The 13,215-nt window shown below is 34.7% G+C and overlaps 1 protein-coding gene across 8 annotated transcripts in view; it reads left to right on the top strand.

Moving 5' to 3' along the window:
- LOC131428300 (probable nuclear hormone receptor HR3) overlaps nt 1-12,475 on the top strand; it is a 554,301-nt gene extending 541,826 nt beyond the window's left edge. For all 8 annotated transcript variants that reach the window (XM_058592142.1, XM_058592141.1, XM_058592140.1 and 5 more), the window contains one exon: nt 9,036-12,475. In XM_058592142.1, coding sequence (XP_058448125.1) covers nt 9,036-9,159 — 124 coding nt within the window. In that variant the 3' untranslated portion in view covers nt 9,160-12,475. The remainder of the gene's footprint in view (nt 1-9,035) is intronic.
- Nucleotides 12,476-13,215: the final 740 nt, after the last annotated feature.

The following is a 13,215-nucleotide window of genomic DNA, read 5'->3' as shown; positions in this document are numbered from 1 at the left end:
ATCAATGATTATGCAGTTCAAATTTCCAGCAAGAATCGTATTGTACAGCTTTTGAACTCTCGGCCTGATCGATGCTTCTTGTTTCGGACTACGTTTTGGTTGTTTCTGCTTCTTATAGGTTCGAAGATTCAAACGTTCTTTAGCACGAAGAACATTTGACTTCGAAGTGCCCACTTTTTTGGCGACATCCCGAACTGAAACCTCCTTTTTGCTCGAACGCCTTTAGTATGCGCTTATCCGAGGGTTAGCAGGACCTTTTTTACGACCCATTTTCGGTTTATCCTCAAAGGTGTTATCCTCGCCGAACTTTCTGATTGCATTTTGCCCGGCCTTTTCACTTACTCCTTCCATTTTTGCTATCTTTCTCAGTGACAGTCCGCGTTCTGTGCACCATTTGTACACAATTTTTCGACGTTGTTCTGCTGAAAGTCCACGCATTTCGAAACAAACTAATAAAAACGAATAAACAACTGCACAAGTGGTTAGAGAAGAGTGTAAACAACAGGAAGCAGCCATAAAAATTGAAAGATTCTGAACCATTGCGAAATGGCAGCGGCTTTTGGTTGCGTCCATACTTTCTGGGACAGTCTTTACTCTGCAATTAAAAATCAATAAATCAAATAACCCACAACAAATGTGTCATAAATGTACTTTAGAACCCTCAAATTTGCTCTGAGTGAAACTGTTATCCAATGAACACGCACACACAAAACTAGATTTATGAAAGAATTTAATTGACAATAATGCTCTAAAGAAAATGTTTGAAAGCAATATTAAGAGTGTTTGCATGGTTTTATTCTAGTACAAATTGTTTTATTTTTAGTCCAGTTGTTAGTTTAGGTAAAAGGTTTCATAGAAGCTTTAACAACTATGATATTACTTATCAAAAGAGACACTTATTAAAGTTGTCATAAAACATATAGTGACTGAAAAACAATTACAAAACTCCTATAAATTATAATCAAAACCATAAGGCATTCGAATTGTTACTTGGGAATGCTTCCACTTTAAATGGCCCATCCTGTACTTATCAGTCCCGGTGTTCAACTGAACGAGTGTCAAAGAAAGACCGTGATCAAAATTCAATCATTTGCTTTTGTGCGTTTTTCGAAATGGACGAAAATGAGCAGGAGTAACAGTATCGTTATCTACCAAGAAAAGTCCTATTAGAGATCAAATCTTGGTGTCCCTGAGATAATGTTGCAGTTTAACCCATTATAGCCCAAAGGTTCTCAAATTTAAATATAAGAGATAAGTCTATATTTTGAATGAGGTCATTTATTATTTTTTAAACTATATTTTTATATCAAAGATACGATTCAAAGTCAGTACCGGAAGAAGTACTATCAAAGATGATGGCACAATATAACCAAAAATACTTGGTACATTCTGTCCAAAATATTCGGTTTTTAGCTGATTTTTATTGAGAACATAATTAATGTAGACATTCAAGCTGCAATATGCAACTTCATTTGGTTCCATTCCTCCATTTTCTGTAAAATATTCTTTCAAATGGACCACCAATTTTCAAGAATGTACTGTTCATGTGGTCGATCAGCGATATTTGTACGATTTTTCGGGATTTACTTCTCGGCACTGAACTAAGAAACAACAGTTTGAATGAGGCTTCCTGTGAATACCAATGGTCCTATTTACTACAAAATATAACGCATTCGTCAATTGTCAGTCTTTTTTTTGGATTGCGTAGTTCTTTGTCTCTCTGGAATCTACCTCAAACTACTGGCGGAACAAAAATATTAACATTAACTGAAGACCATTTTTGTTTATAGCAAGAATCTCTTAGATTCGGTGAATGTTCATTAAAAGTAGCAGCAGCATTAGTATCGCAAGCCCATTTGATTTTTTCCAACATTTAATAAGTTTTGGAGGTATATTTCCTTTTAACGTTACACTTCACATTCACGGATTCATCAAATCCTAAAGCATGTTGCTTACTTTTTCTCGACTCTACTCTCTACTTTTGTGTGAACCATACCAGGGAGCATTTTTAATACACAAAGAAAATAAAAGTTTAAACTATCAAATAGTGCTCAAGATATGCTGTTAGGTAATCAACTTCTATAGGAAGCGTGTATTAAAATATAGTGAATCCGTACGCTGGGACATAATGAGTAAAACCGCCATCGATACCAAGTTACTGAAAAATTTGACCGGCATTGTTCAACTGGTTCTTCTCATTCGAGGAGAACGCGCCTAATTCTGTTTAATGGTGATAGTGTTCTGAGCAGTGCAGTGGAACTTCATTCAATTCAATTGAAACTGAATGTGGAACACATTGACGATCTCTCCACTGCAGTAAACTTCACTCTCTGACACACACAATGTTTGCTGATGGCCCGAACGAGCAGCATTCAGTTTCTCTTCAATCGAGGATCAGTTTAATTACCGTCAGTTGATCTCTTCAAGTAACAAAATATCTCTTTCAATAGTGTGAGAGCGGCCTTTAAATGATGTTCATGTAAACATTCGAATTGGTTCAAGATAATAAATAAAAGACTGATAAGATAGCTGAAATGTCGATCACAGAATACACATAAATTAATAATATCCAGCAACGGATGCTTTTCATTCAAGATAAATGTACCTAAACTTAATTGTATACAACATCGTCATTCTGGTAGATGATACTACAAGAACTCGCTGCCTCTCAATGCATACATCGTGCGAGATTTTTTCTACATTTCTTCGCTCCACTTCATGCTCTGAGTATTTCACGGCCCTTACCAAAATAGATACAGTTTCGCAATGATTGGCACTGTGTGGAATTTACCAAGAGAAAATCGCGAGTTGACAATTATCGCAGAAAATCGAATCGATGATTCGACTTGATGATTCTCATACTAGGTTACAATATTTAAAAACCTTTGTGTGGGAGCATTCACAGACACACCTTACACAAAGATTTTATGTACATGGTGAGAAAAAGCGACAGTAGTAAAATGTTTCTATCGCAATTATCCACTGCCCGTACAGAATCGGCTTGCAAAACGAGAATGAGCGACCGTTCGTTGTTTCAGAGAGAATCCATACAGCAGCGTGCTAACCCGTGATGCTCAAACGGGTTATCGAGAAAAATTCGCTCTCGCACTGGTGTCCATTCTATGCTAAATGAACCATGTCGGTTTTTTGTTGCTGAGATGATATCCGTCTCTTTTCGATGGCACTGATTGAATCGTGTGAAGAGTTGCTAGAGAGTGTTCTTTGATACGATAAAAGTCATCCTTGCATGTAATGATACAGTATTTAAAGAGAGTCTTTTCTTTTAATTACCAACTAATTTAATTCGCACCGTGTACAGTTCTACGGCAAGAGAGGTAACCAATCGGAAGATTTGCTTTGCTTACCGTTGGCGAGGAAGAAGTGACAGTTATTTTCAACAATATTCAGCATCAGAAGTTTTGCCTTCAAGTGAAATTCACTCGACTTGTTTAACACGAAAACAATTCGGTCCTTCTTAACGCCTGAAATCGACTTCAAAGAAAAATTGTACATTTTACATTCTCATCTATATATATATATATATATATATATATATATATATATATATATATATATATATATATATATATATATATATATATATATATATATATATATATATATATATATATATATATATATATATATATATATATATATATATATATATATATATATATATATATATATATATATATATATATATAAATGCAGAGATCAGGTCGCATCACGTAAGAACAGGTTTACTTAATTATTTTTTGTTTGATTAGTTTCTACCCCATCGTGCTCTTACATAAAAAAGTTTAAGAAAATTCATCGGTAAAATCAATAAAGTTGTTTTGTGTGGGAATGGGAATTTTCCGTTGAAAAAGTCTCCCCTGCTTGCTAGGTCATCGATAGGTGTTTGGCGCATAAATAGTTGCATAAATGTTTGGTTGTCGAAGAAAAGAATACTAGATCGTTGAAAAAATATTTTGGCGCGCAATAAGCTGTTTTGTGTGGAGATTTCACATGCATGCTTGATCAATGTGATTCGTCATTTTGAACAACGATCAAAATCATTGTTTACCAAATTACAATGGCGGAATGCATATGACTGTTATCGCAATACCGCTATATTATAGTAATACCGTAGGCACGAAAAAAAGAAAATGCAATATGTGCAATAGAATCAGTTTGAAGAATAATATAGGTCATCGTGGGTCCGAGTTGAACAAATTAAACTATTGAACGAATCCATGATATGATTATGCTGTTGATTTCATGAGGTCAACTAAGAGAGTGTGCACATATTAAGTGACAGTTAGAAGAAAATGATTGATCGAGTATTATTTTTTGTTTATTTAGCATCAATCCTGAGAGTCATCCACGTGATTAGATGATGGTTACCTTAATGAATCGATACAGATATTTTAAATTTCATATTTTTGTGAAAGTTTATTTGCTTCATTTTTGCGTAATAGACGTTGCACATTTTCACATTGAATTTCGGTGATATTTCTTTTTCAAGCCGAAACGAAATTGTTGATTTTGAGTTCGTTGTAATCCGTTCATTTTTGTCCAAGTAGTCAACGAATTAATGGATAGAAACGCTGATGTCGCTTCACAATCCTGCTGTCCGAAAACATAAATTAAAAAAATACATTTTTGGCGAGACGAAGTTCAACCGGTAAATTCAAAGATATAGTTGGTTTATTATACACACGACCAATTCTAAATGTGTTCAAGAACTTTTGTAAAGTGCTCCGACAGATTTTCAGCATATTCCTTCGGAAAAATTCCTTCAAAAGTTATGAAAATTGTATTTTCGATACGAAAAATATGACTGGCGCTTGCAAGGTTACATTTCTATTAGAATTCAATTCCCTTTTACTGACTAAGTCCTACTTGACAGAAGGTAACAAACCCTTGATTTTGAGAAGCACATGGAGCGGTGTTTTACAGTCCGTTGAAACAGTCTACTTATGGTGGGGTGTTTAGGGCTCGGAAATGCCCAATTCGTCAGAAAAGATTATCCATGCTTTCCATCGTCCATGTCATATGTCTATCACATTAGCATTGGCTTTTCGAAAGTAAGTCGAGGTTTCGCTCTATTTTCAAACAAGTGCCGAATCGTTGCGATATGATATGCCAAAACCTATTGTTTTTATCGAAAGCACTGCAAGAATATATTTTTGTTTTTATTTACCATTTTGCTTGTACTCCCGCAATTAGAAAAATCATTGCCATTACAAACCTTTTTATATCGATTCATCCAACTGCTTCGATTTCCCGATATATTTCGCAACATTTGGGCATGCGTTGATTTGGGTCATATTTCATTAAAACATTGCCTCAAATGGCGAGTCGTGAGTAACTCTAATTCCGAAGAGCCACTCGAAGAGCATGCCTTTCTCACTAACGATCACATGAAAAATCGATTCCAGATCCATTTTTGGATTGATTTGAATTGAGTTAAAATGTTTTTAAGTTCATAACATCGTGATTTAGAAGCGTGGATAAAAAATTTTAGCGGTTATCATTAGCATAACCGGAAGTCGGATTCGGATAAAATTCAATGCAACTTATGGAAACATAATACCTTTCATTGGAATATACACAGTAATATATTATTAAACATACCATTGACGTTTGTCAACGTATAACTCAATTTATAAAAACCTCATCTTGATCCACCCGGTGGTGTGATAATGCCTTTCTCTTGTCATTCAAACAGTCTGAATAAAACTTTTGTTTTTTCGTTAGAATAATTTCCGCCACTAATTTAGGGTTGATTTTTAACAAAAATTGGTTCAGATTGTTTTGTTTAGTTCCGAAAAGCGTGACACAATGCTTACGTCACATATTCGACAGTATTTTCAGAACCAAAAGTATCAGCATTAATACATTTGATCTTGATCATTGGTTACTTTCTGAAAAAAGTGCGGATAGAAGAAAGCGCGTTTTGTCGGTTACGTATCTCCGGAACCGGAAGTAACAGTGACTTGATTTACATCCTAATAGTAGCTAGCTCATATTCACCGTTCACATCAAACATGTTTTGTGCCGCAGCGCCAGCTCCCTTAAGTGAAAATTGTAAACCGAAGATCTGATCGTAATTTTTGGTCCACCTGAGGAACGATTTCATAGGTTTACATATTGGGCCTATCGCTATGTTTTTCGTCATGAAAATATGTTCACCCATTTTCGAAATCACGACATCATTGTTTAATCTCTTCTTCACTCTTTACACTAGGTTCATAAAATAAGGAAAATTTTCAATGAATTTTAGTAGCAGAAGATTCATTTGCTCGCGAAAATATTACTACAGTGTCAACGTGAAGTCTGGTTAGTTAGCAACGAATATCGTGGATATTGTTTACTGTACGCATAGATAGGCCAATGACTACTTGAACAAATCATTAAAAAAAACTGGGGGGTAATATCAGAGACATAACTGGATGTCGGGAATACGAACGAAACTGGCACGCTTCCGAATATCAGTCAGTTGATCAATTGTGTGATTTGTACAAGCATTCCTTTTTTTTCACTACTAGAATTTGAAACGATGCACCTACACTGAAGTACGGATAAGTTACATCAAACATTCTGCCACGCAATTATATATTATGAAATAGTTTTCATAGTTATTTATAATAAATAATGATGGTTCTAAAAAGAACCTTTTATGAAGGCGTTCGTGTTGGAGAGTGACGAGTGGAATGACTGACCGCTGACTGACGTCATCTATTTCCAAGCTGACCGGTTGTCCGTGGATGATATCATCGGCGTATTTTTACGAGAATATAAAATTGCCAGCAACAGCGAATTAATTTTTCAATACAAAAAATAGAGAAAAAAAAATTTAAATTTTTCTAATTAGAATCTATTAGACTGTAGACCTACGCTGCTCGATTTGCATATTTTAACAAATAAGTAATTCTAATAGTTCTTTGGAAAACATTTTGAGTCACTAGAAGGGCTGATTTTGCAAATGTTTCCCAAGGTTGTTCACTTTTCGTTTTCTTACTCTCCAATGTAAACAAACAGCAGCACTGCTGTATGCTGCAATCGCTCTTGTTTGAATTGAAACTGGCTTTGCGAACGAATCGCAACACATCCGCTCGCAGTTCCAAATGATGCCAAACTAAATCAATTTGGCTTAAGAGGTTTCTTTTTACGGGATTTCGTTTGCAGCTTTTTCACAAATGGGCGACCATACATATGTGCCAATTTTGATGTAGATTATTTCATTTCGGATTTGCATATTTCATTGAAAGAAACTATCAAGATGCAGTACAGGATTGATTTCTGCCTTTTAGAAGGACCAAATTGTGGAATTTTCTACGATGTTTAGCACAGTTCGAAACATTTTTCTCGAACGATTTTTGCACAGCGAAAAGTGCACGAAGCAAATCAAATTATTTTGTATTTTCACTAAACAGATGATTTTTACATTCGATTTACAAAAAAAGTAATCTTAATAGTTCTTTAGATAACATTTAGAGCCATTAGAACGGCTTATTTTATATAATGTTGTCCACTTTTCGTTATCTTTTTCTCCAATGCAAACGACCAGCAGCACTGCTGTATGACGAAATCGCTCTTGTTTGAATTGAAACTGGCTTTGCGAACGAACCGCAACACATCCGCTCGCATTGCCAAATGATGCCAGCCTGGTTTCATGCGTCTTCTCGCCTTGACAACGGCTCATATCTTGGATTTATCAGGAGATCGTTAAATCAAAATTTAATTTCGTTCAACCAAAAAAGCATCGAATAGTACATTCTTCGTTATGCTTGCAAAACAAATGTTATGTGAAAAATAGTAGATTGTACGGTTCATGCCCAAAAACGATTTTTTGTAGAAATTCATTTGCGGAATCGATTAATTGCACATATTGAGGTGGGATTCTTAGTTGGTATAGCCTGTGCGTGAAAGAAGGGTTTACCGAAACAAAAATTTGCGTGATGCGCAAATGTTTTTTTTTATTTTTAAAATCGATTCTCGAAAAATTAATTTAATTGTATATTTTAAGTAGGGGAAGCTGGGTCGAAATTCGTCACATTTTTAATCACTCGAAATGTTACATACAGGGTTGCGCAAAGGACACATTGTGTTATCCGGTTACACTGGAACCGAACAGGGGAGGGAGAAACCGAACATGGCTCCGGAAATAAATGAATGAAGGTTTATTTTCGTCTAGTAGTTTTCCGTTTCCCATAATGGAGCACTGGAGTGTCGCTCGCCGCCTCCCTTGTTTGGTTACAGTGTGAACTGCACAGAAAAAATTATGAGTTTTACAATATTCCATTCGTACAGAATTTTACAGGCTCCGAGTGTAATTTACACTTGGTTACCAAGGGCCGCTGTATGGATTTACATGAATCAATTATTCATTAACAAGATATCGATTAACTGACGTGCTTTGTGATGTAATGTTTCTCGGCGTGCGACTTGAAGCACTGCTGCTGTTGATCTTTTGTTTTTTATTTCATTCGATTGCAAGCCATGTAATTTTCAAATTTCACAATTTTACATTTTTCTGAATATAAATTTGTGTGAAATACGAAGACTACATTTATCTTATGTGATGTAAAATCACAAGATTTTTTCGAACTGTATGTGTATCGCTACTTATTGAATAATTTGTCCCAGCATCTTTGCTAATCTTTTGTGCTGACGATGCCGAATGTGCTTTAGGAACGTCGTCGGTAATATCATATCTGTGATTATCGATTATGCTCATGATTCGAGTATATTTAGCTCACTAGTGGTACGAAGTTTGGAGCACTACTTGATTTAGAAAATTGGTAAAAACTATCACTTATCGTGCATTGGTCAAGTACTCTTAGATTTGCCTGCAAAACCTGTCAAACAGAATCAAATAATCTCACGTGTTATGTAGTTCGAAGGACATACATAACTAAACACAATACACAACAGTTCTGTAGGTGACACAGTTCAATATATTTACGTTTCAAACAAATAAAGACCCAAGGACACCCATCCAGTACCACCTTAAACAATACTAATCGGTTTGTTCTACCTTTCAGTGAACTCTCCATCATGCACATGGAAGCGTTGCAAAAGTTTAAGCAAGATCACCCGCAGTATGTGTTCCCAGCACTGTACAAGGAGCTCTTCTCGATCGACTCGCAGCAAGACCTCATGACATAACAGGATCACCAGCAGCAGTCACAACTTCCGGAGCAAAACTCGGATCGTGTTTCCTTACCTGATGCAACCGAACAATACCCCCCTCAGCAGAACCTTCAACGCCATCACTCGCATAATCATCATAGCCAACAGCAACAACAACAACAAGAGCAATATTTGGGAGAAAGTAGTGTACTGAACGAAACGGCGGAGGGCGGAAATCAAAAGATGAACACCTCAGTAGCCCCCGCATCCGTTCAGGTCAGCGACAACAACACTTTCATCATCATCATACAGCAGGACGGGGAGGTCGTAACTCAAACCAAGTAGACTAGCAACCATTTTTTACTCGTGTATAACGACAGGCACTTGTTTGCCATACCACAAAACGCTAAATTGAACCGGTTGATTTTCGAAAGTTCGGCACTGTCGAACGGGTTGCATAGGTTTAGGCAATATGATCCAAGCAAGCGACGGCAGATGCGTGCCACTTTCGGTGAATGGGAATATTTAGGTGCGGTTCGCAAGCAAAACGTTCGAAACGGTTGTTTAATGTTTCGTGCGTTTCGAGCAATGGACACTGTTACACACACACAAAAAAGGCAGTTGTCGATTGTAAAATTTTTTGAAAGCACTATTTTCCTTTCCGCCACATGGCAATTTTGCGGAATTAACGCAAAATTATCGTAAGTGAAACATTAGTGAATAAAATAAACAAAAAGCGATAGTAATTGTTGATGTAAATGAATTTAATGATTGTTATATTATTTTAAAAGTTTTAATTTATATCTTTTTGTTTTTTCTCTTATTGTCTTCTTGAAAGATTATTATTTTTATTTTTAAAAGTGGAAGAAAAAGAACAGAATGATGTAATTTGTAGGTAAATTTAAATATACTAGAATGTTAAGTTTATTTTTACCGAAAGTAACACAAATATTGGACACTCATACACAGCAAGGCCGTTTCATGGCGGGTCGATTTGTATAATTTTAAATTGTCGAAACACAACTACGATTTCTCTTCATTTCTTCTTTCGTTTGTTTTTTATTTTCATTTTTCCTTTCAAAAGATTTTAATTTTATTTACATTTTCTCCGCGCAAGTTGGAAAAAGCATTCGAAAGTTTTAATTTATATTTGCACATCGCCAATGAAAAGAACCGTTTCGTCTTAGGTTTCAAAGGTAGGGGTAAAGACTTGAAGAGAAAATGATATAATGCAAAAATAGAATCTCTTTCGGCATCGTTCTGTTTTTAAATAGGTTATATTTTCCATTTCTATTGGAAAAGTTAAAAACAGCAGCAAAATCACCAAGAAAAAGTAGCAGCCTAACAGCCACAACATTTAGAACATTTCCGTACTAATAACTTTATTTTCTACAAAACAAATACGCAACTATTGATACTGTTCTTTGATTTAAGAAAACTAATCAAAATATCGTCGTTAATTTTTGATTGAATCCAAAAGCATAACTCAAACCACAGCACATACACAAAAGAATTTGACGCAGTATTATCAAAAAAAAATAAAAAGTAGGCTGAAAATTCTGAGACTATTAAAGCAAACCTATGCTTTGGGACGTTTTTTTTTGAAGTTATCGATTTCCAGTTAAAACATGCGTTAGAGAATGTTGTATTCAGAACTGTATACCAGTTTAAGCAGCCCAGTTTTCAATTTCTGTTTGTTTAAGAATGTGTTCCTTTCGAGTAAAATTTTAACGAATTCTTGTTTTTGAAGTTTTCAAAAAAATATTACTTTTATTACAATTCATCTCCCACGTGTTAGTGTAGAGTCCTAAAGTCAACAAAAGATGTTGGCTTTCTTTTAACAAGTGAAATAGAAACGAACAAACTCTCTCTAACTATCTCTTTTCCTCCAAACATAGTACATCCCTTAAATTCAGCTAAGAAAAAAACAGACAAAACTGTTAACTGGTAATTATTAGAGAAAATTAACCCCTCCATAGGACATTGTAAGAAAATTGAAATAAAAAAAACCGTACTGAATTTAGCATTAGGTTGACATTCTAAATATTTTGGAACACATTTTCAAAATTTTATCAAACGATCCCGATGAACTATTGGAAAATAAGAGCATGAAAAAAAAACCCGTTTCGGAGCAGGGAGCGGATAGAGAGACGCGCGCACTGATTTACTACTAGGAAACAGTAAGATGTTTTTGTTCTTAAGTTAATCGCAAAGACTTTAATAGCGGAGCGACGGCTAGGCTGAATCGGTAAGAAAATCGCACACTTCCAAACACGGTTACACAGAAGACGAATGGGAAGGAATCGAGTCCTTTCTTTTTTTTTTGGAAGTGGTTTGTCGAATGCAACCATTCAGTGGGATAGATGCGGGACGCGAAAAAGTTACACGGTTTGCAGTAGTTCTACTGCGGCTAAAAATGAGAACTTATAAATGTATGGGTGCTTCTATATATATAAAAGAATGATAAAATTATATATATTTAAAACAAAAGTATAAACTAAAACAATTACAGAAGAACGTTTAAATAAACAAAATTACACACACAGACACAAAGAAAATCATAGTTCTGAAACGGTGAGATAACCACAAAAAATGAAGAAAATACATACACACATGTTGAAACGTAAATCGAATATATATATATATTAGCACGGGAGATGAGCCAGCAATTGGACGGACTGGACACAAACAAACACAAAAAAAAACAAATAAACAATGACTGTAACATTTTCGCATAAAATTTGACTGCCACGAGTCTAGCTGCTGGTCTGTCCCCGTCTTCTTTTCATGAATGTAAGAATTAATTGCCTTAAATGATATATATTACATAATATACAATACATACAAGTTATATTTAAAATGCAAACATGAGAATAACAATTAAAAGGCGAGAAAGCAAAATGGAAACTCTCTCACACACAGACACACATGAGGTAAACAAAAACATGAGAGGAGAAACACTTAGAAATAATTGATTCTTTTTTCTAATCATAAATTCAAAGGAGTAATTCGTCATTACGATAAAATAAGAATAGTTATATAAATTCTATACATAAATATAACACCTTAATTTTAGGCCGATGAACACAACTGAGGAAAACAAGAAAAGTCTAATATAATTTAAATTAATTTAATCTGCAGATTCTATGCAGAAGTTATGAATAATTATAGAACGAGGAAAACACACGTCTCGTATGAATTTCATGGAACGCAAAAAAGCAAATCTTAAGAAAACAACAAACAACATAGAAAAAATAGCGAAATTCGGGTAGGTTTTAAGTTTCACACTGAATATTATAATCTATTATACATAATAATTATATTGGTCGATTAATAAACTGATTAATCCTTATTATTGTTGTTTTTTCTGTTTTTTTGTCACTTTTTCTACAAAAGATCGACTCTATTGTAGTTGTATATCTTTTTATCAAGGATTACACTAGCAAAATACAAAAGCACTATTATACATATACTAGTATATAAATCTTTTTTGGATTCATTGAGGTACTGTGTAGGTAAATGAATAGTAATAACACTGTTGAATAAATTAGTTGACAAGTGAATCAACTTTTGTTTGTTTTGTTTTGTTACTTACTCACTCTAGTAAAATTTACAAAACTAACCCAGAAGTAATCGGAGGAGTAAGTTGAGTAGATTTCGGTTCTATCGAAATTAGTGCAAATTTAAATGTATTTACTAACAAACCAAGCATGTTGAAAGACTAACATACTAAACGGAAGAACATTCATCTTTGAGCTAAGTTTAAATCGGTTGTTATCTGTCAGCATCGGTCGACTTGTTTACCAACTCGAAAATCATGAAGAAAAATCAATTTCCTCACTATCGCACTAGCATTAAAAAAAACTGTCGTTGTCATGTCTTCAGCAGCAATGGATTGTAAAAAAAACAACAAACGTTGATGTAGCAATCCTCAGAACGCACAAATTCATAGCGATTGGCATTTAACATTTTTAGGAAACATTTGTAGAGCATCCATATTCTAGGATAATTGATTTTTCAGCAATTCAAAGCTTTTATTGATTGAAATTTGACCCTAACAACTATTGGTTCATTAGTACTTTCATCATACAA

The sequence above is a fragment of the Malaya genurostris genome, chromosome 2 (genome assembly GCF_030247185.1).
Source record: "Malaya genurostris strain Urasoe2022 chromosome 2, Malgen_1.1, whole genome shotgun sequence".
NCBI classification, from domain to species: Eukaryota; Metazoa; Arthropoda; class Insecta; order Diptera; family Culicidae; genus Malaya; species Malaya genurostris.
The sequence above is the reverse complement of the archived record's forward strand: the minus strand, read 5'-3'. Positions and strand labels throughout refer to the sequence as shown.